Genomic DNA, 21,599 nt, shown 5'->3' with positions numbered 1-21,599 from the left:
ATGAATGTTTAATCTTCTGCTGATTATTATTATGACATTATAATTTATTATCTGTTTTCATGTGTTGTAAGGCAAGCTCCTTCTCATTATCTTCCCCCTCCAAATTTTCTGGGGAGTGGCAATCTTTCAAGGCCAGGTCTACTATGGGTGAACAAGATAGAATTTCTGGATCTGCAAGGCTGATGCCTGCCTCTTGAACTGTGTTGAAAGTCAGTGTGACTAGTGAGGTCATGAATGGGTAACCAGTAGGATTTGGGGAAGAATGGAGAAGGGAGTTGGGGTGGGCCTTTGAAGCTCATATGGCAGGTTTCTGAAAATATTTTAATTTTGCCTTAATTTTTACTTTAACAAAGGAATTTGCATAGTTTAAAAGGCCATCTAGTTCTATAAGATAGTGAAAATAACAGGGATTTCTCTGGTGGGCCAGAGGCTAAGGCTACAATCTCATAATGCAGGGGGCCAGGTTTCAGTTCCTGATCAGGGAACTAGATCCCACATGCCACAACTAAGACTCAGCACAGCCAAATAAATCAATAAATATCTTTTAAAAATAAAGGAAAGAAAAAAAATTAAGGGATGATCCAGAGAGATGATATGGGGTGGGAGGTGGGAGGGGGGGTTCAGGATTGGGAACTCATGTACACCCGTGGCTGATTCATGTCAGTGTATGTCAAAACCAATGCAGTATTGTAAAGCAAAATAAAGTAAAAAAAAATAATAATAAAAATAAAGGAAAGAAAAATAACAGTCCCTTGCTCCATTTCCTACCTCTATACATATACTCCTCCATCAACTACTCTCAAGTTTCTAAGATGCTTTCCTTTTGTACTTCCCTCTCTATATTTCTAAATAACATGCTCATGCTATTATTTCTTTTTTTTCTATTTTAGATATAATCAATCAATTGCCTGCCATGGAAAATGAGGATATAGTTCTCTCTAATCCTGATTCCTCATATATGCCCCTCCCCCCACCCTCTCAATTTAAATATATTCCAAATTTGAGTTAAATCAATGCTTGTGTTTACATTATTATGGCTGTGAAAATATTCTACACACTGAGTTATGTCGTGTTTGTACTAAGACTCTGTGAATCCGTCAAAACTGATTTTATTAATTAACCTTGGGGACATGGGGCTGAGAAACTTCATTCTCTAAAATCATACAGTCACAACTTTTCTCTTTGAAATCAAAAAGTGAGAATGGGACATACCCTGCTCTTGCTGGAGGTTCAACCCATGTTGATTACTTTGATAAAGAGAAGCAGCCTCAATTTCCAACCTAGGTGCAAAGCTTCAGATATTGGGGTTTTGGACATATCATTCCACATTTATCTTAATTATGTAGTTATCTATTACATAATTATCTAAACTTATTTAACTAAACTTTGTAGTTTCCAAGTGGACCCACAGTTTACTTCTCAGTCTAGGCTGTTGTTAACTCCTTCACTTAATCTGTGCTTACCTTGAACCTATCAAAATACTACTTCATTTAAATATCATCTGAACTCAACTGTTTCCCATACTCTGTAATGATCTGGCTTTTTCCTTTGTTTGATGAGCGTCTCCACAGTGCCTTTGGTTCGTGCTCTCTCTTGTAGTAGCAAGTAAATAAACCCAACTGTCCACTTACAGTTATGTTCTTAGTGGTCTTTATCAGACAGGCATTCTCTTTCTTTCCTTTGACAACTCTTTGTTTTCCCGAAGTTGATAATTGCCTGACCTTTTATTTTCCTTTTCTTAATATTTATTCATTTATTGGGCTGGACTGGGTCTTAGTTGCAGCAAACGCGCTCTAGTCTCCTGACCAGGAATCTAACCTGAGGCCCCCTGCCGTGCGGGCACAGAGTCTTAGCCACTGGACTACCAGGGAACTCCACGCCTGAACTTTTTTTTTTAATGTATAACTGGATCACTTTTTTTTAAATTTTATTTATTTTAGTTGGAGGCTAATTACTTTACAGTATTGGAGTGGTTTTTGCCATTCATTGATATGAGTCAGCCATGGGTGTACATGTGTTCCCCATCCTGAACCCCCCTCCCACCTCCCTCCCCATCCCATCCCTGTGGGTCATACCAGTGCACCAGCCCTGAGCACCCTGTCTCATGCATCGAACCTGGACTGGTGATCTGTTTCACATATGATGATAATACACATGTTTCAGTGCTATTCTCTCAGATCATCCCATCCTCGCCTTCTCCCACAGAGTCCAAAACACTGTTCTATACATTGTGTCTCTTTTTCTGTCTCGCATATAGGGTTACCATCTTTCTAAATTCCATATATAGGTGTTAGTATACTGTATTTGTGGAGAAGGCAATGGCACCCCACTCTAGTACTCTTGCCTGGCAAATCCAAGGGACAGGGGAGCCTGGTGGGCTGCCGTCTCTGGGGTCGCGAAGAGTCAGACACGACTGAGCAACTCCACTTTCACTTTTCACTTTCATGTATTGGAGAAGGAAATGGCAACCCACTCTGGTGTTCTTGCCTGGAGAACTGGACACAACTGAAGCGACTCAGCAGCAGCAGCATACTGTATTGGTGTTTTTCTTTCTGACTTACTTCACTCTGTATAATCGGCTCCAGTTTCATCCACCTCATTAGAACTGATTCAAATGTATTCTTTTTAATGGCTGAGTAATACTCCATTGAGTATATGTACCACAACTTTCTTATCCATTCATCTGTTGATGGACATCTAGGTTGCTTCCATGTCCTGGCTATTATAAACAGTGCTGCGATGAACATTGGGGTACACATGTCTCAATTCTGGTTTCCTCGGTGTGTCTGCCCAGCAGTGGGATTGCTGGGTCATACAGCAGTTCTATTTCCAGTTTTTTAAGGAATCTCCACACTGTTCTCCATAGTGGCTGAACTAGTTTGCATTCCTACCAACAGTGTAAGAGGGTTCCCTTTTCTCCACACCCTCTTCAGCATTTATTGCTTGTAGACTTTTGGATAGCAGCCATTCTGACCTGTGTGAGATAGTACCTCATTGTGGTTTTGATTTGCATTTCTCTGATAATGAGTGATGTTTTTTTACTTGGTTTTCTATATACCTGCCATGAATTCATCCCCCAAATTCTGAAAGCTGTGTATACACCTTCTCTTAATACCCTAAACACACCAGGTGATTGCTCTGTTCCTACAAGTGTTTTCCCTTAAAGACACCTTCCTGGAGCACTTCGTCCCCTGGCTCCAAATCCTACCGGTTGCGTCTTTGAATTTCTCTTTTAAAGTATGGCAACTCTGTTCTAACACCTATCTCAGAGCACCACGTTTAGTTGTCAATGCATCTGTTTTCTTGATTCCTGCTTTCTTCCCCTCCACCAGAGAAGGGGCTGTGTCTTGACATCTCTATTTCTCCAAAGTCTAGCGTGACGCTCAAAAAACGTTCCACTGAATGAATGAATAAAAAGGGTAAATAAGTGAATGAATGAATGAGTGGAATTTTTGTGCAAGAGAAGTAAGTTTAAGGGGAATGATATTACATTCCCACCTTGTTGCAGGACTTAAGGGTGTCTTTAGGTTGTCTACAAGCCCCACGCCAGCTTTGAGCGGGGTGTCAAGGGAGAGAAGGAGCACTGAAAGCGCTTCCGGCCCAGGCTGCAGCTGCAGCAGCAGAGCCTGCTGAGTGCAACTTAGGTCAAGACCGTGGCCGGGCACCCCTCGAAGACTACAACTCCCAGAAAACAGCGCGGCGGCGGAGCGCGAGCCGCGGAGGATTCCGGAAGCTGACGTCGGCGCTGTGTGGAGCCGGGAAGACGGCGGGCGGGTAGGTAAGTGTAGGTGGAGGGCCGACTGGGGAGGGCGGGAGCGTTGGGGTAGTCCCTGAGGTAAGGTGGTATGGAAGGTGGGTGAGGGAGAAGGACAGGGAGTGGTCTCAGATGAAGAGGAGGTCGCGGGGTGTCAGGGACCTCGAGCTCTGCTTCCTCTTCCCGCAGTGTCCATGACGAAATTAGCGCAGTGGCTGTGGGGGCTGGCGCTCCTGGGCTCCGCCTGGGCGGCCCTGACTCTGGGAGCCCTGGGCCTGGAGCTGCCTTCGTCTTGCCGGGAGGTCCTGTGGCCGCTGCCCGCCTACTTGCTGGTATCTGCCGGCTGCTATGCCCTGGGCACCGTGGGCTACCGTGTCGCTACTTTTCACGACTGCGAGGACGCCGCCCGCGAGCTGCAGAGCCAGATCCAAGAGGCCAGAGCCGACTTGACCCGCAGGGGACTTCGCTTCTGACCCCCTAACTCCGATTCCCTCCCGGACAGCCTGTTCTCCCATTCCCCATTAAAGGACCAGTTTATTTTCTAAGCTTGTTTGGTTTGAGTATGGATGCTGGGAACAGAACTGTTGAGAAGCTCCTTGAGGCTCTCTCAGCCTTTATCTTTTGCATTTTGCTGGTGCTTCTTCCTTTTTGCTCTGAAGGAGACACAGACCCCCTTTCTCAAGATCTCTCAGAATGGAAAAGTCATTTCACTTTCCTGGTCCTTTTAGCCCTGTTAGGAGAGATTTCTTTTTTTTATCTTTTTCTTTTCTCAGGAGAGATTTCTTGAAGTCAGTTCTTCATAACACCCAAGCCTAACCCTACCAGATGAAGAGCAACTGTGAATCAGACAGTGCCCCTCTATCCTTTACCAAACCGGGTGGATTATCCCTGAATTATATCCCTGAATATTATCCCTGAATATAAAAGGAGTCTTGATGGGCAGGGGTAGGGAACAGTTTATTTTAAGGCACATTCTAAAGATCCCCCCCGCCCCAACCTCCAAAATTAAAAAATACAATCTTGAAAAAAAAAGTGAATTCATCTCCAGGTTCCATCCAATCTTCTAACTAAAGCTCTTTCTTTAGTCCCCGGATTCTCAAAGCATTCTTTTTTTCTTTGCCACAAACCACTGCCCCTGTGGAGCTAACCAGCAGGAGCGGCTGAAACAAGAAAGTTTCTTTGGTAATAGGTTGGCATTATAGGTGCTCAGTGGTCAGGTGAACTCCCTCAGGTTTGTAGAAGCCGATAGTTCCTGTCTCGCTCCTGGGGAGTACTTCCAAAAAAGCCAGAAGCGAATGAAGCTGGTGAGAATTCCTGGAAGGTTGGGCACCTGAAATCACAAGGACTGCCGTGAGGAGAGGAGCTGCTTTTCCACCTCACACACACCTGTCACCTTGCCCTTGTTCTGCTTACCACAATGTAGGGATCTTTTAGTCGAAACCCATAGAGTGTCCAGGAGGCAGAGGTGAGGAGGGTGGCAATGGTGAGTGAAAAGGAGAGACGCTGGGTTGATTTAGTACGAATGACCTTGGCCTATTGGAAAGGATGAAAGACACTCCTGACCAGGCACATGGTAAATCTCCCACTTTGCCCAGAATTTCGTCAAAAAAAAAAAGGTCAAACAGCCCCCATGATCTTCTGTTACCCAGCCTTTCCCTCCTGCCTCCCACTCACCCAGCCCCACTGCCCTGTGTCCTTCCAGGATTTGGGTCTGCCCTTCCCCTGGACTGAAAGCTACAGTCTCTGTCTGTGGGAGATTTATCTCCCTTACCTCCCCGGACACCCCCACTCACCAAGTCAGCTAGTGGTGAGAGGTACATACTGATGGTGAAGACACTGCAGAAGAGGCCCAGGTGCTGAAGCCGCATCTCAGGGTCAGGCACCAGGAGCCAAAAGTAGGCAAAACCCAGGACAAGGACTCCCAGCAGGGTTGTAGTCTGAAGGAGCACGGCACGCTACAGAAGAGAGAGTAGCCATACTTCTGGATGTGCCAGGAGTCCTCTGACTCTGCTGCTGGAATTAATTCATCCCGCCCTCACCCATGCTCCAGTGGGGGAGCCAGCCTTTGCCTAAGCCTCCAGTATGGCACTTGCCATAGCCTCTTTCCCACCAGTGACTTCAGCACAGGTCTGATCTACCCAAACCCTGGAGGTTTCTAAGAGCGGGAAAGTTGTCTTTTTTGGGGTGAGCTTGCTACAGAGTAGGAGCTTAATGCTTGTGTGAATGGGGAAGCAGAGCTAATCATCTCACTTGCAGCCACTGGCACTGGCTTTGAATGAACTGTGGAGACAAAAATCTTTTTTCACTCTGTTGGGCAGCAAGGCACTTTGAGGCTTGGCAGAGCTATCAGCTTTGCCAGAATGGGGACAATATGTGAATCTCAGAAGGCTGACTTTATGGCGGAAGGAGGACTGCAAGGCTGAAGGGGTCTTCCAGGAAAAGGTGGCAGTGCCAGCCTGTTATAGTCTTCTAGGAAAAACAGTGTTTGCCTTGCCAGCAAGGCAGGGCAGGGCGTGCAGCAGAGGAAGGGCCTCTACCTTCCGATGGCAGTAGTGCAGATACACCAAGATATACAGAGTCTGAAGCACAGCACCCACGGCGTTGACGACGATTAGCGTCCAGTTTCCCTTCAAGGCCCCATAACTCAGCCAACTCAGGTTGCTGCAGGGTGCAGGGGAGGGACATTGTCCCGCGGGGTTGAGTGTGAACGGGGTGGGGGGGGGGACCCAAGGGGCCTCGTCCACATTCCTCCTCACCCCTCCCCAGCCTCCCTCAGACAGCCTTCCCCCCAGCAGGCATCGCCCCCGCTCACTTGACATCCGTGGTGAGAAAGGGCAGGAACTGGACACTGTCCACGCTCCGGGTCATCCGCATGTGCTTGAGGTCCGAGCTGTAACGGGGCCCCGAAGGCAGGGGGGAGAGGTGGAAAGGGAGAGCCAGGCTGCTGGGGAGTCGAAATCCCCGATGCCTGTCATCCTTTCCGGGCAACCGCAGATCCCCAGCCCTACCCTCAACTCCCTGGCCTTCTCTCTCAGGTCAAATGACCAGCCTTGCCCTTGTACCCCGTTCCCCTCGACCCGATTCCACTTTGATCCTAGGTTCCAGATGTAACCTGACAGAGCGGCCACGTCTCTGTCCCCTCTCTCTCCTTTCCTGACTTCCTGGTCCTGCCCCAGCCCAGCCCCTCCGCTCTCTCACAGGCCGGTGGAGAACATGCCGAGGGTGAAGAGCACGCAAGCTCCAGAAAGAAGCGAGTCGGCCAATCCGCCCGCCTCCATCCCTCCCCGAGTCGCAGATCCCGCTCTCCGCGCCCGGGGCCAGCGAGCAGGATCCGGAGCCCCAGACGCCGGAGCCCCGCCCCTTCGCGCCCCTGGCTCCGCCCCTGCGCGCTCGGCGGTCCCCCCGGAAACTGAACCGGAACCTGGCCCACCCCTAGAACGTCAAGCTCGAGCTCAGGCCCCGCCTCTCCGCGGGCCTGTCCCGACCCTGCGCCGCGTTTAGGGTCTTCACGTTGCTATTTTCCGTAAGGCCCCTTTCCTAAGGCTCCGCGGATTTGTCCTGGCATCCGCGGCTCCGCACTCTCTGCTTACTCCTTGGATCACCTAGACCCCTAGCCTCAACTCTTTCCCCCTGGCCAGCGGGCCCACGTGGTAGAACTGAAACGAAAGCTTGCTAGGCAGACTTCAACATGCTTCCGATGCAGGGCCCTAGCTCACAGCTTCAGGTTGGCCCGAGTTTGGGAGACTTTTCCCCGTTTTGCTGAAGCCTGTTTCCGGTTTCTTCCCTAAATAACTGGAACTGCCAGGAATCACTGAGTCTTTGTGAAATGCCCTCCCCCTGCAGCCAACACTGCCAACTTTCTGTGACTTGGCGAATCCACTGGCCAAATGTATCACTGACACCCCCCACCCCCCCGCCCCAGTCCAACCAGCTTGCTGCTGGGAACTTTCCCTCCCAGCCTCCCACACGTCTTTGCTGGTGGGGCTGTGAGGCGGGCCGCATGCCTCAGCTGGCGTTCCAAGCGGCTGCCTTGACTCACCCAACAGCGTGAGTACCTGAAGAGTAAGTATGCCGAAGCCCAGCGCTGAGAGGGTGGGAGTAGGGCAGCGGTTGGACAGAAGGAACTTCCAGAGTGGGGTGCAGCCTGGAACTGCTGTAGGGAGCACTCCTGTCCTAGACAAACCTCAGAGGAGGAAACACTCACCCTTATGGGCTGGTGAAAGGCATTATTTCTAGAGAGAGGAAAAAGACTTCAAACCCCCTTGCTACTGATATAGTGCAGAGCCTGGCAAGCAGCAGGACTCAATGGTCATAAATTAGGAAGGAGGGGCAGAAAATCATGTCCAAAAAAACAAACACATTCCTTTATTTTGAGACAAAGAACACTGTATAAAAAAAAACTCCAGTTGTAGAAATCAGCATAGACACACATCAAGTTCATATACATTCCGTACTTGTGGGCCCTGCCCTTCAGGCTACAGACTAGGCATAGACTCTGCACATGGGCACTGCCCTTACAGTTACACTCTTAAGAACAGGTTGGCACAGCCCCCCTGCTGGTGCAGCTCTGCGGAGTGATGTCCCAGGATGAGAGAGGATGCAGTGTCTGACTACAGACCTCCCTGTGGCAGCTCCACAGAGGCAAGTCCTGGGGGAGATGCTGGGTCAACCCAAGCAAGCATGCTGCTTCTCCTGTTCCTGGCTCCCAAGCAGGAAACTGTCTCTTGCTCTTCCTTCAGAGCCATCCTGGCTCTCCATAGAAGGGGCATCTTTGCCAAGCTCAGTGTCCATCTTGTGACCCCCAAGCCCTTTCCAGTTCGGCTCCCACGGTGCCCTTAGGAGGCCATGTCCGTCTAGCTTGTTTCTTTGGCTTAAGGGCAGGAACGGAGGGGAAAGGACTGTCTCCACTTCTTTGTCCATCCCTCTGATGCGGAGTGGGGAATGGCACTGTCAGGCTCTCTGACCTCCTTAGGGTTGAAACCCTAAATATCGACCCGTTTTGAGGCTGCTGGGTGGCAGCTTGAGCATGTGGTGGGAGTGGTTCCCAGGACTGGGGCCTTGGGAGGGGCCCCAGGTAGGTGAGGGAGGCCCGCCTGCCTCCTCAGCCTGGTTCCAATCCTTACAATAGATGTGGTGCACACCCTCATGGGATTTGCAGCAGCAGCAATGGCAAGAGCAGCACAGCCCAGGCTAGTGGGAAGAGGCGAGGGGCGGCGCTGTGACCGATGCTATGCAGAACCTGCACCTCCGGGTCATCTGCAAGATGAGAGGGCAAAGGCCTCCAAGGTGAGTGGCCCTACTGCTGGCACTGGCCCTCAGTCCAGCGAGGTTTCCCCTGCCCCTGCCTGGCGAAGGAGTCACTTTTTATACCCAGCCTCTTCAAGCAGACCCCCGTTTTGTGCCCCAGGCCCAATTTGCTCCAGCCACCTACCTGCTGGAAGTCTCTTCTCTTGTGCATTGGCATGGGCCTGAGGGCTGTGAGCTGAAAGATAAGGGTGGTCGTAGGTCAGGCGACTTGGTACACGCAGGAAGCAAAGGAGTGGGAGTGTTGGCTGGACTGGGCAACGGGATTTCCCAACCATCCCAGATCTTTCGACCTGGCCCAGGATAGGATGGAGAAAGAAGGCCCACAGGACCCTGACACTCACTGATTTTGCCAGCGATCATCACCTTCAGCCTCAAGCAACGGTCTTCCTGGTTGTGGATGGGCTTGGCTACAAAATAAATCCAGAGAGTTTTAAGGAAGGGAAACTTTGTTGGAAGAAAATATAATAAGTACAAATGCCTCTGGCCCTGCTTTCTTGGTCCCTACTCATTTTAATCCCTCTCTTCCCTCTGATCTTTGATTCTCACCTTCCCACTTGCCCAGAAAGTTTCTGCCCACGTTCTACCCCAAGTTCAGTCCAAATTCCCATTCTTGGGAATAACCCTTGACTTTCGAAGTGATGATAAAAAGAACACAGACACTGTCCCTTCCCCACAGTCCGTTCTCCACTCCTCCCAGCCTGAAGTTGGGGTGACCTGCACAATATGCTCCACTTCCCCAGCCACCATGTCCTTGCTCTCCCTAAGCCCCCTGATAGGGTGAGGCCTGGATCCATTCTACACAAAGTTGATCTTACAGTTCCTAAAATCTGCCCTCAGGATAAAGTCCTTAGCACTTCTTGGGTCCCCATGCCCTAACCTGTATACTTCTCCAGGCTCCTGTCTCCCCACTTCCAAGTGTCCCTCCTGCTCCAGTCAGTCTGAACCATTTGGAGTTCCCTGAGGATGTCATGCTGTCTTTGTACATGACCTCTTGTCTGCAGCTCCTCTGCTTGCCCTAAACTCTTGGGTCATCTTCCCCAGGAAGCCTTCTATGAGGTGCACCCCTCTCCCCCAGACTGGCAGGTGTTCAAGTCATTTTCTCAGGGCCCCTGAGCTCATAGCTACCATATCCCCCTGTTCTAATGGTATTAATAGATGTATGTCCCTGTCTAGATTCTGGAGGACAGAGACCCTGCAGTGTTTTATTTATCTCTGTGACGATAATGCCAAGCAGAGTGCCCAAGACACAGTAGAAGCTCACTCTGCATTTATAATGGGAATGAATAAAAATAGAATCCAGGATTGGAAGGGGCTGTCTGCTGCTTGCCTCCCCACTAAGCATGTACTGAAGTGTGTGCATCATGTCAGGTGTGTCCCCGAGTCTGTGGACCTGTGTGCTTGCCTCGCGGGTACTCACAGATGTAGTAGTAGTTGTGTCCCTCTTTGAAATCCTTGCTCAGGGTAAAACCTGTGAAGCGGTGGAACTTCTCAGACAGCTTCTCCGGGCCGTGCTTGGCTTTGGGATTCTTGCAGAACCAGCGGGCAGGGTCCTTGGGTTGGGGTTGGCACAGCTGGTATTGCTCGTGCTCCACCAGGTACAGTGTGTACTGCTCCATGGCCGCATCTGGCACAGAGTTATCCTCGTAATGAGGACAGATGATGTCCAGGTAGTCATCTATCCGCACATGCACTGTGTAGTCCTCATTCCAAAACCTGGGCATGCACAAAGGTGGAGAGAGTGGGTGGTCACTCAGAAGCCAGGCCAGAGCCTTTGAGCTTCCGAATATTTACATGACCCCTCACATTTCATCCTGGACCCTACCCCAAAGATTTCTTAAAAAGTCTTAACTCCTAGTATTTACTGATCTTGATCTCTGAAATATCTTTCCACTATCTCCAAACATTCCCCTCACCATCATTGTCTGCCACTAATCCTCTATAGCATCCACTTGGTATCTTGCAGGTACCAAAGCTCTTCCCATAACCTCCCTGATATTTACCCAAGGATGGGCTTCTAAATACTTGCTCAGCTTCCCCTTCTACCTATCAATATTTCTCCAACTCTGTTCTAGCACTTGTTCCTTTAAACGCTGTTAGACCTCAGCCTGAGACCCTCCTGGCCCATTCAGTAATCAAAATCCACGTAACCTTTTCTCTTTCCCATGCTAGTGCTTGGCACCCAACAATCTGTTTTCACTTTTCTTACTCCTCTCATTTTCCCCTTGACCCACTGACTATATCTCATATTGTTCAACTTAACTTTTCTCCCAATACCCAGGACATCCACACCCACAGATAATGCCCAGTCCTTTTAAGTTAAATTGCTTTCATCAGTTCTTCCAGTCCCCTGAAATCCCCCCCTTCTCAAATCAGTGCTCAGCTCTCCTGGTCCACTTCTCTCAAAGCACCCCAAAACCTCTCTTGTTCTTTTGTCTCCAAAAGCCATACATTCACCTCCTGTGAAATTGAAATGAGCTCTAGAGAAGGCCCTCCTTCTTCCCAAGGTGGGGCCAGCTCCCCTCCCCCAGCCCATTCCCCCCAGGCTCCACAGGCTCCAGCCTGACTGCCCACCGGCCCCTCCCCCACCCAGCTCTAGACACCTGGCTCCAGTCTGGGTGGGGTCCTAGTAGGGGGGGAAAGGGCCTCCCCACCTCCCTTTCCCAAACGGGTCAGCTTCTCCAAATCCCCCCAAGCACTGCCAGCTAGAGACTCAGCAGAGCTGGCTGCCAACTTGCTTCAAACCAAAGCCAGGGGCATGGGTGGGGGGATCGGGGCAGGGGTTAGGCCAAAAGGCCTCTGAGGTGGGCACCCACTGCCCAGTCAGCATGACCCTTAAGAGGGTCATGGCCCTACAGGAGCATGCTAGCGCATCGGCTAGGCTTACCAAGGCCCTTCCCCCACCCTGGGGAAAAGAGAGAGAGGAGCAGAGAGAGGCTTTTAAAATTCCTCTCTGGAGAGATAAACATAGAAGCCATTTCAGAACAGGTATTTCAGCTCTGGGCCTGGCGTCTTTCCTCCATTCCCGTGACGGGCACTGACTCATTCCTCATCTACCTCTGCCACCCGCCCCAGTATTCATGAGAACCTGTGAAAATTTCCCTCATCAAATGTGGTCAGCCTCCAGGACCCTCAGGATGGCCCAGTGCCCACTTCAGGCAAAGGGAGCTGACAGGTCTGAATCAGAGGGGGTGTTCCTGTCCCTGGAGTACTAAGGAGGCCAGTGCACAGTTCAGGCGGCACTGCCCTTCTTCCCACGCTGCCCCCTGCCTGGGGCCTGGAGATCCCAGGGCTGATGCCCACTGCCCTGAGTCACCCCTGCCAGCCTTGCGCCCGCCCAGCTCACTGCCACCTCATGCTTGCCCTCAGGCTGGGCTTGGCTTGGCTGCTTGTGGACTGCTCTGGGCTGCCTTCCCTTTAGTCCTGGGCATAGCAGTGTGTGTCCAGATGGACAGGGCAGAAGCTATGTTGGGTGGGAGCACCCATCACCCTCTTCCTGTGGGTACAATTGGCTCCACTTAGCACTCCTTTGACTCTTGCTCACTATCTGGGAAAGGGGGGCAGCGGCGTCAGGGAAGGCGGGGAGGGGGGGCAAGGAAGAGGCTCCTTCCTGAAAGAGAGGAAACCTGGGAGCTTGGGAACGGAAAAGGCCAGGGTCCTCCCCCTACTCACGGCTTCCTGTCCCCTCCTCCTCTTGCAGCCAACACCTGGCATGGGCATAAACAGGGACTTTGCTCCCTCCCTCTAGGACAAGATTGGGTCAAAGAAGCAAAGAACAGACCGCAAGAGGTGAGATGGGGGAGCACTGACTACAGTCCTATCAGACCCATGGGCAAGAGGGCATTGCCCCTTTGGCATGGCAGGTAGCTGTCTGTTCCTTCCCTTCCCAACAGACCCCCCACCAGGCAATGCTGCCCCAAGGTCAGAGGAAACTGGCACAATCTATTTCTCGAGGGGAGTGGGGGGTAGGCCTGCTAGGGCTGGGGGTGGCCCAGCCAAGTCGAGTGTTTTCCCCTGACCCCAAGTTGCCTAGCTCTCCTCTCCTTACTCTACCCTACCCACCTCTCCTATTTTCCCACAAATATTGTTCCCCTAACTTCAGAAAACTCAAGAACAAAGAATCCGATGGGAGCTTCTTCCTCCCGGTACCATTTGCCTCACAGCCCTAAAGCTGCCCAGGAGAAATTAACTCCTTCCTGCCCAGAGCCCTTTGTAACTCTTTTAACCCCTTCCTGTCCTCCGGAACCACCCCATGACCTCTGTCTCTCCCCTTCTTTTCAGTTTTACTACCTGAACCTCAGATACAGGTGACTCCTTCAAGCCTACCCACACACAGCATATGCCTCACTCCTGCCACCTCAGAAGACCCTTGGTTGGGGGAGGGGGGCATTCCAGGGACACCTTAAAATCAGAATAAACACTGCATTCAGGCAAGCCCAGGTCCTTCCTGAAGGGTCTTTCCAGGATTACTCTAAGAATTCTTCTTACTCCGGATGTCAAGACCTGTCAGCGTAGGTAAATGCCCAAATACATAGAGGCCTTTGTGGTGGAAGGGCTTAGAATAAGAGCCCTGAAGGTCAGAGAGAGTGCCCCTGCCAGAGACAGGAGGTGTTCAGCCTCAAAAGGACTAACAGTCTAAAGGGTGTAGAGCAACAGACAAGTTACAGCTCAGTTCAGCTCAAGCAGACAGATCTTTTACTACACAGACACTCCTAAGACATTGGAGCAGACTGATCCTCAAAAGAGCCTTCCTTACCCTTCCGGTAAGGCTTCCCCCTTTCATACGTCCAGTCTTCTCCTTTTGGTTATGGCGGGTCCAAAGCAGAGCTTGTACCCACCACCAGTGAATGAAAGGGAATGCAAACGGGCATACACTCAAGGCCGATTGACAATTGTAAGTCATATAACAGCAGGCTGTGTTGGTTTTGTCTTCCCATAATTTGGTCTGTTACACTTAGATGTAGAATATTCATGAGCTCTTACTGGGCTCCTAACTGCCTAAGGTTACTCGGAGAAGCCCCTGCGGTTATTTTGTATCCACTGTGTGCCTAGGGCGCATGTGCAGGCGTTGAAAGGTCTCTGTGGTTTTTTTGTAGCACATCAGTGAGCTCTCCTGGGTGTGTCTGGGATGGATTTTAGAGATCAGCTTGCATCCCTTTCAGCGAGGCCTCCCGTTGTTGCTCCTGTCTAACTTCCCACCTAACAGAAGTAACAGCTGTAGCAGAGGGAAGGAAAAGAGGGGCAGAGACCGTACGGTGCAAGCAGATGCGGGCAGGGCAGGTTATGGTCGAGAAGAAAATCTATGGGAGCCCTCCCGCCGCTGGTCACCTCCCCAAGACTCAGGTTAGGGGCCGGGCGGGACAGTTAACCTGGAAGGGGGGAGCGGTGCCAACCGGGCGTCCAGGCTGTCGGCCGGTGACTCGGGCTTACTTGGGGTTTGAACTGTTCCAGAAGACGGTGTGGCGGTTAGCAGCGGCCAGACTGCAGCACAGACCCAAGAGAGAGGCCCAGAGGAACTCCATAGCGCGGGGCCTGGCCAGGCCGGGCGGGGACGAGGGGCTCCTCCGAGTCTGGATTCCCGCAGGGTTTCTCGGCAGCGCAGTCAGCACGGCTCTCGCAGCTCTGGCCTCTCCGCTTCGCGACTCCGCCTTTTGGGCCGGCGCCGCCCGACACCCCGCCCCGCCCCCGCCCCGCCCGGCGCGCGGCTGCCCGGGGCCCGGGGGCTGGGGAGGTGGAGGAGGGGAGGGGAGGGCAGGGGAGAGCAGGGGGAGGGGAGCGGAGCGCGCACCTCGGCCCGGTAAATCTGCTGGGCGCTGTGTTTGCTCACTCGTGGGTCCGCGTGAAGCTTTGTGGGTCTGCGCGCGGGAGAAGGGAACGCATTCCACTTGCGGGTCTGCGAACTTGCGGGTGCTTGGCCTGGCTGGCGGCGCCGCGCGCCGATCTTGGCGGGTGCGAGGTTGTGGACAGGTCCCGCGCCTTTCCCGAGCCTTGTACGCCCGGGTTTGGGCGCCCGCGTTCCCACACTTTCCTCCTACCCACCCCCTTCCCGGACTCTCTGCTCGGCTGCCCCTCCCCACACACGAGGCTGTTTGTTTTTGTTGGGTCTGTCAATGTTGTCTTTGTTCGGGAGATTGTGTCATCGCCTAGATGCCGGGAATAAAGTGCGACCCTGTGTGTGATCAAGTGTGTAACGTGTGCGGCTAGGGCTAAGGGCGCCTCTGACCGTCAGTGCCTGTGAGAGGGAGGAACAAGGGTTCGTGGGCCCCCGAGGGGGTTCGCTCTTGTTTCTAGGGCTCCAAAGGGCACTAGTGACCTGTGGGTGTGAATGCGCGCCGACACGTGCGTACTATGCGAACAGACTTTGAATATGGACTGAGAATCTCGGCCTGAAGGGTGACAAACTGAACCACACGTGCATCTGGCATGTGTAAATACGTGTGATGGCGCGCAAGCGTGAAAGCATTTGTGAGTAGTATCACAGCCGCCTGTGGGGAAGCGTGTGAAACTTTGACGAACGTATGCTAATGTCTGTGAACAGTGTGTGAAGAGGAGGGGGAAACGTGCACTGGCGAGCTGGGGCTGCGGGCTGAAGGCCCAGAAGGGGTGTTTGTGCGCGGCGTCCCAGGCTGGGTGGCGGCTGTGTCTGGCCCAGTTTGGGCTGGGTCTTCCAGTCCATCGGGCCCCAGTATCCAACTCGGCCCTCTCCCCCCGAGCCGTGTAAACAAACCCGCTGGAATTCGCCTCTCGGGGCTTCTCTCTCCGCTGGGGTCTGCTGCCGTCTGGAGTGAGGGATTGGGGGGTGGGGTGTCTGCCTCCCAGCTCTCGGGGCGGAGAGGGCGGGCAGGTGTTTGATTAGGGGTGTGTGTGTGTGTGTGTGTGTGTGAGAGAGAGAGAGAGAGAGAGAGAGAAAGAGAGAGAGAGAGAGAGAGAGAGAATCTGGAGCTGGAGGTCCCAGTGCTGTGTGCCTGCGTGCCTTTGGCCGTTCCTGTGTGCGATTGTGTGACTGTATGCCCGCCCAGAGTTGATTTTGCGAGTCTGTGTGCACCCCTGGCCAGCCCTTCCACGCGGCTGCGCAAAGCGGGAAGCTGCAGACCCGCCCCCCCGCCGCCTCTCCCCCATTCTGCCCCTAGAAGCTCGGGCCCAGCTTCCCCAGTGCCCAAGCTGTTTCATCCTCTTCTTTTACAGGCCTGGCCACAACGCCTGTAATTACCTGGGGGCTGGGGGGGGGGGGGGAGGGGGCGGTGCCGGGACGCCGCGGCTGGTCGGGCGCTGACCCCTGCCCGGGAGGAGCCTGGCGTTGAGGGGGAGCCTGGGGTTGAGGGAGGGCCCGGGCGGGAGCGGGCCCCACCCCGCGTGGGGCTCAGGCTGCTGGAGGCCCGACTCGTTTCGATTCGTCGCGCGTAGGATAAATATTTACCCCCGCGCGGATTAGGTATTTGGCCGGGTAACCCTACGGCCAGGTCCGGGCCAGGCTTTGCGCGAGGCCCCCACCCCCTCGCACGCACCTGCCCCAGGCGACGTGCCCGGCCACGCGTTTATCCCAAGTGCAGCCACCCCTCCCGCCGGGGCCAAAGTCTACCCGCCGACCAGCCCCAGGGCAGTGCACCTCACGCGCGTTTTGCTCACTTGGGAGGACACCTGGGTGTCGTCCACTCACATGTCCCCGGCTAGATAACCCCATCCCCCTGCTCTTGTCCCGAAGGCTCCAAGTCCCACGAGGGCAGGGGTTTTTGCTTGTTCACTGCTGTATTGCCAGCGCCTGGCATAGCACCTAGCACACGTAGTAGGCGGTCAAGAAATATTTGTTGAGTAAGTGAAATCACTATTCAGTGTTACTTCTGCAAGACGTACTGCTCTGAAAAGAAACCGGAAGGGGTGATGGTGGTTCTTCAGAGAGGGTGGTCCACAACTGCCCCCTGGAGGAGACGGTTTGGGGTACATCCCCCCTCCCCAGTTTTTTTGACCGCCGGGATTTCTGGGCGGGAACGTGTGGGGTCCCTGGGCTGCGCCGCTCAGACCGGGCAGGTTCGGGCTCGCTCGGCCCAGCCCGGCGGGGCCACGTCCGTTCCCGCCCTGCCTGCGTCTAGGACTGGAGCAACTCGGGTGGAGAAGAGGTGGGGGGAAATTCTGGGCACACGAACGGAACGCGGAGCCCTCTTTCCCCAGCTTGGCACTGTCCCCAATAGTCTCTCTTAAGGCTTGGAGCTCATCACTCTTCTATTCCTGGGTTTGTGCGTACGGGGATCTTTCACGCAAACTAATGGGGCGCCTCTAGATCCTGGCTGTTGTGATGAACACCGAGGATAAGACTGCGTTTAGGATAAAACCCTTGCCCTTGGTTAATCCTTAGGCCAATAGGGGAAACAGACAAGCCACCATTTATCAACAAACTTGCTAAGTGGAAAAGCCGAGATTTCAGAGCCAAAATGCGCACTCGCGCTGCCTGGACACTTCGAGAGCCGCTGCGACACCTGGTGGACTGGGAGGAGAATTGCAGGCACTGAGCGATCCAGACCGAGACAGAAGGGACTTTGGCTCGGAGACGGACCTGCAGACCAAGACCAAGTTAGCCCAGTGCCTTCCCTCGTCGCAGCCCCCAGCCTGCCCAGGCGGGTCTAGTCTTGGTTCTTGCTTTGGGTTACCTCTCACCACAAAGTCGTGCGCCTTTGTTGGCTCTCAGCACCGCCACCCTCAGGCGAACATCTGGGCTCAGTGGCGGGGAGCTGTCTGAGGTGTCTGTCTGTCTGCCTGCCTGTCTGGGAAATTCCCCTTATGAGTCCTTTCTGGGAATTCCTCAGAGACAGATTAACTCTCTGAGTGCTCTGGGGGAGGCTTGGCCTCTGGAGGGAGGTGCTGTCCACCTATGGGGCACTGTTGGCCTGGAGGTACCATTTCCACTGTGGAACAGGCGGAGCTACTTGATTGCTACTCCCTTACTGAGCCCCCTGTGGTTTGGGGTGGGGAAGGACCAAACCACAAGGCCTTGGGGCACAGCTAACCTGGGCAGTGAGGTGATGGGGAGGGTGCAGGAAAGGTGATCCTGAGCTTGGAGCAGCCTCTGCCCAACTCCCCATATCTTTAAAAAAAAACAAAGTGTATGTTTCCCATTTTATTAGTGATATGTGCGTGTGTTTTTCAAAAGTTGAAAAAGAGGACAGGAGAATAAGAGGAGCTACCAGCCACTGTGAATATCTTCAACCCTTCCCTGCCAGCCTTTAGTCTATGAGGTTTTGCTTCTTTGTCTTTAGGAATTGTGTTAAATATGATTCACTTCTATTGTGTAATTCTTTTTCTGCCCTTTAACTTTATGACAGAAAATATTTTCAGGTATAACCTCTTTGTAAACAGTATTTTTAACCACAGCATAGTGTTCTTTGAATGATTCAGAGATTGCTGTTGTAATGGGGCAGAGTAGAGATAAATAAACACATCCCCACATTCAAGTAGTCCTCAGCCACTGAGCAATCGAGTTGACTGTTTCCTAGAACTTGCAAATAACTCTGAGGTTGACTTTCACTCAACAAGTTCTTGTGGCACATCTGCTCTGGACCAGGCTCTGAACTGGGGCTGGATCCTCAGTGGAGGACAGTCGGTGAGGGCCCTCTTCTACTGGAGCTTGCAGTTTCAGATGATACCGGGGCATAAGATTATCTGGATTTTGGAGAATTTCATGGATATGTGTGTGTGCTACGTCGCTTCAGTTGTGTCCAACTCTATACAACCCTGGATGGACTGCAGCTTTCCAGGCTCTTCTCTCCATGGGATTCTCCAGGCAAGAGCATTGGAGTGGGCTGCTGTGCCCTCCTCCAGGGGACCTTCCCAACCAAGGGATCGAACCCTTGGGAAATACTTCTGACACCGCCAAACCAAAACCAGATTCTTTCGGCTAGAACCTAATGGATCTATCTCTCCTCCACATCCAACTCAAAAGAGGGCCAAACTCTGGGAGAAGATGGAATCCTTCCCTTGGGAGTCCCCTGCAGGGAAAAGGAGGTTGGGCAGGATGGGGAGTGGGAGGGAGATGGGAGGAGTAGTGTTAAGGGCCGTAATTTCTGCCTAGAAAGCAACAGGAAGGTTTTTGTTTTTGTTTTTGTTTTAAATGCTGCCTCGTCCACCAAAAATTAATTAGTCACTTACATCAACTTCTGTACTGGGAAGTCCTGGGGGCTCTGAAACATATCTTTGTCCTAAAGGAATCTAGTCTGCTTGCAGATATATACTGAGAATATAAAATAAGGATTATAGTAGAGGTATAAATGGAACAACAGGCCGTGGGATCACAGAGGAAGGATGTTTCTTTGGGGTCAGGAGTGCTTCACAAGGAAGGGGATATATATGTTTTTTCCTCTGCCTGCCTTTGAGTCTTTGCCAGCCTGGCTGATTCTGGAGGAGATATTTGAAATGGGTTTTGAAAGATAAGTAGAAATTCACATTCAGGGATAAGGGAACAAGAAGCACAAGTAGAGAGGTGAGAGTTGTGCAGTGAATACTCTGGTATAGCTGAAATTACAGAACGGGTCTGGGGCAGCGTGGCAGGAGATGAAAGCAGAAAGTGGTTTGGGGCCATGTTGCCAAGGGCCTTAAATGCCATGCCCAGGATCGTGAGCATTATTCTGTAGTCCATAGATGCTTAAGTAGGAAACATCAGATTTGTGTTTTAGGAAAATCACTGCAGTTAACAGAATGTGGGTAGAAGAGGAAGCTCAGAGGCAGGGGTGCTGGTTAGGCCTGAGCTGCAGGAGTTTGGTGGAGTGAGGAGGGGCAGAGAGGGGAGAGCAGAGGGCAGACTAAACAGAGTTGGAGGAGCCACAGGCGGGAGATAGGGAGGAGTCTGGGATGCCCGGTGGGTGGGAGTGCCACTGACATACAGGACATGGAGGCCAGGGGCAGACCCAGGAGGGACAAATGAAGAGGAAAGCTTTGGACATTGTATCTTTAGGAGTGATTTCGGCTGCATAACAGAACGCCCAACTTCTAGCGGTTTAAACAAGAGGTTTGGGGACTTCTCTGCAGGTCCAGTGATTAGAATTTTGCGCTTTCGCTGCCATGGCCCAGATTCAATCTCTCATCCGGAAACTGAGATTTCACAAGCTGCATGGCGTGGCCAAAAATAATAATAAAAAGATGGTTTATGTTTCCCCCACACCAAATCTTTTGATGTGGGTCAGCAGCTCAACAGTGTCGTCAAAGACCCAGTGCTGTCTGCCTCTCTGCCCTGCTGTCCTCATGACTCTGGTTACGAGCTACATTCGAGCTACAGGAGCCACAGGATGAAGGCGGCGGGGGGGGGGGGGGGGGGGGGGTGGCGGCGGTGGGGAGCAAGAGAGTTTCTCTTCCTAAGGAGCTCTTTTTATCTGATAAGAAAATCTGTCCTAGCAGCTTTCTAGACAGCTTACTCTCAGGGGACAGAGCTGTGTCCATGGCTACACCAGTATCTGTGAAGGAGAAGCGACTGTTCTGAAGGGCTGGGGATGAGCCTGGGGCCCCCTCCCCCAAATGGAATCTGTTCTCTTCCCCAAAGAAACAGGGGTCTTGTTAGCCTGGGAGCAGGGATGAGCACTGAACAGTGCCTGTGCAAACGTGTTGTGTTTGAGGGGTCAGTGGAATTTCCAGGTGGAGGTGTCTAAGGGCAGCGGTGGGCGATGGGAGCCAGGAATCCTTGCCATGTGATTCTAACCGGAAAGAAATTCTTCCTTCCCAGCTACTCAGCCTGGGTTCTCTAGGGTAGAAAAGCCAGGTGAGGGTGGGCAGGAAGACATTTACCCCAGGTTTATCAGCTGATGATAAACCTCATTTCTACTCCTCTGCCCGCCTATACCTCCCTTCTCCCCAGTCTTTCACTATAACATAGTGTAAAAGCGGGAGTTTAGACACTTTTATTTCAGAGGTATTACTTTTTTCTTTCCCCAGAGGTATTATTTTTATGTAACTTTTTTTTTCTAATTATGGAACAAGTACATGATCAATGCAGAAAACTTGGAGAAGCACAAATGAAAAACAAAATCACTCATAGAAGTTAAGCCTTAGGAGCAAGCACACTTCACAGTTATTTTCCCCATGGCTCTGGAAATTTTTATGGTAAATATCTTGGAGAGGTTATAGTTTAATGCCCATGTGACAGCCAGCTTGGAACCCCTTACGTTTGTGTAACATTTTACGATCTTCCAGTGTTTTCAGCTGTGTATTTTATCACGTACTATTTCACCTTTATAGACTCCTACACATTTTGAGGCGGGCAAAGGCCATCACTGACTAGTTGAGGAAACTGAGGCTCGGAAAGATGATGGTATTCAGCATCCAGAGGGCAGGGGTAGCCTCAGTAAGGCTGGGTTCACACCACCTTATTCCTTCCCCACACCTCACTGCCCAACTGTCCTGGGTATAAAGGAAAGGCCCTGGGCCCAAAGTGCTGAATTTGCTGTGGGCAAAAGGAGGGGAGTATGTATGGAGAAGGGAAAGGAAGAAGGTGGAGAGGGACAGCTCCTTCCCTCCCCAGAGCCCTTGGGAGAGATGGGGGAGAGGGAGGTGAGAGGGGAGGGGC

General features: G+C 52.1%; 3 protein-coding genes across 5 annotated transcripts; 1 reads left to right on the top strand and 2 right to left on the bottom strand.

Annotated features, from left to right (window-relative positions):
• The first annotated feature begins 3,680 nt into the window (after window positions 1-3,680).
• Window positions 3,681-4,299, top strand: DPM3 (dolichyl-phosphate mannosyltransferase subunit 3, regulatory). 3 transcript variants are annotated; one of them, XM_069576023.1, is made up of 2 exons: window positions 3,681-3,778; window positions 3,944-4,299. In XM_069576023.1, exon 2 carries the CDS (start codon window positions 3,949-3,951, stop codon window positions 4,225-4,227), a length of 279 nt encoding a protein of 92 aa, XP_069432124.1. In that variant the 5' UTR covers window positions 3,681-3,778; window positions 3,944-3,948; the 3' UTR covers window positions 4,228-4,299. The 3 variants fall into 3 exon arrangements, with proteins under 3 accessions (XP_069432124.1, XP_069432103.1, XP_069432114.1); XM_069576002.1 differs by having other exon boundaries at window positions 3,719-3,774; XM_069576013.1 differs by lacking the exon at window positions 3,681-3,778 and adding an exon at window positions 3,811-3,835.
• A 554-nt stretch (window positions 4,300-4,853) lies between these two features.
• Window positions 4,854-7,118, bottom strand: SLC50A1 (solute carrier family 50 member 1). Its single transcript, XM_069575972.1, is given in 7 exon segments — window positions 4,854-5,023; window positions 5,025-5,084; window positions 5,168-5,287; window positions 5,548-5,709; window positions 6,292-6,415; window positions 6,567-6,644; window positions 6,953-7,118. Coding segments are annotated over 7 exon segments (666 nt in total). The 5' UTR covers window positions 7,033-7,118; the 3' UTR covers window positions 4,854-4,981.
• Window positions 7,119-8,096: 978 nt separating this feature from the next.
• On the bottom strand, window positions 8,097-16,238 carry EFNA1 (ephrin A1). The gene is made up of 5 exons (XM_069575987.1): window positions 14,489-16,238; window positions 10,479-10,774; window positions 9,403-9,468; window positions 9,186-9,236; window positions 8,097-9,010 (listed from the first exon to the last, which is right to left on the bottom strand). The coding sequence occupies exons 1-5, from the start codon at window positions 14,578-14,580 to the stop codon at window positions 8,898-8,900; spliced, it is 618 nt and encodes a 205-aa protein (XP_069432088.1). The 5' UTR covers window positions 14,581-16,238; the 3' UTR covers window positions 8,097-8,897.
• Between the last annotated feature and the right edge of the window lie 5,361 nt (window positions 16,239-21,599).

The sequence above is a fragment of the Ovis canadensis genome, chromosome 1 (assembly GCF_042477335.2).
Source record: "Ovis canadensis isolate MfBH-ARS-UI-01 breed Bighorn chromosome 1, ARS-UI_OviCan_v2, whole genome shotgun sequence".
Taxonomy (NCBI): domain Eukaryota; kingdom Metazoa; phylum Chordata; class Mammalia; order Artiodactyla; family Bovidae; genus Ovis; species Ovis canadensis.
The sequence above is the reverse complement of the archived record's forward strand: the minus strand, read 5'-3'. Positions and strand labels throughout refer to the sequence as shown.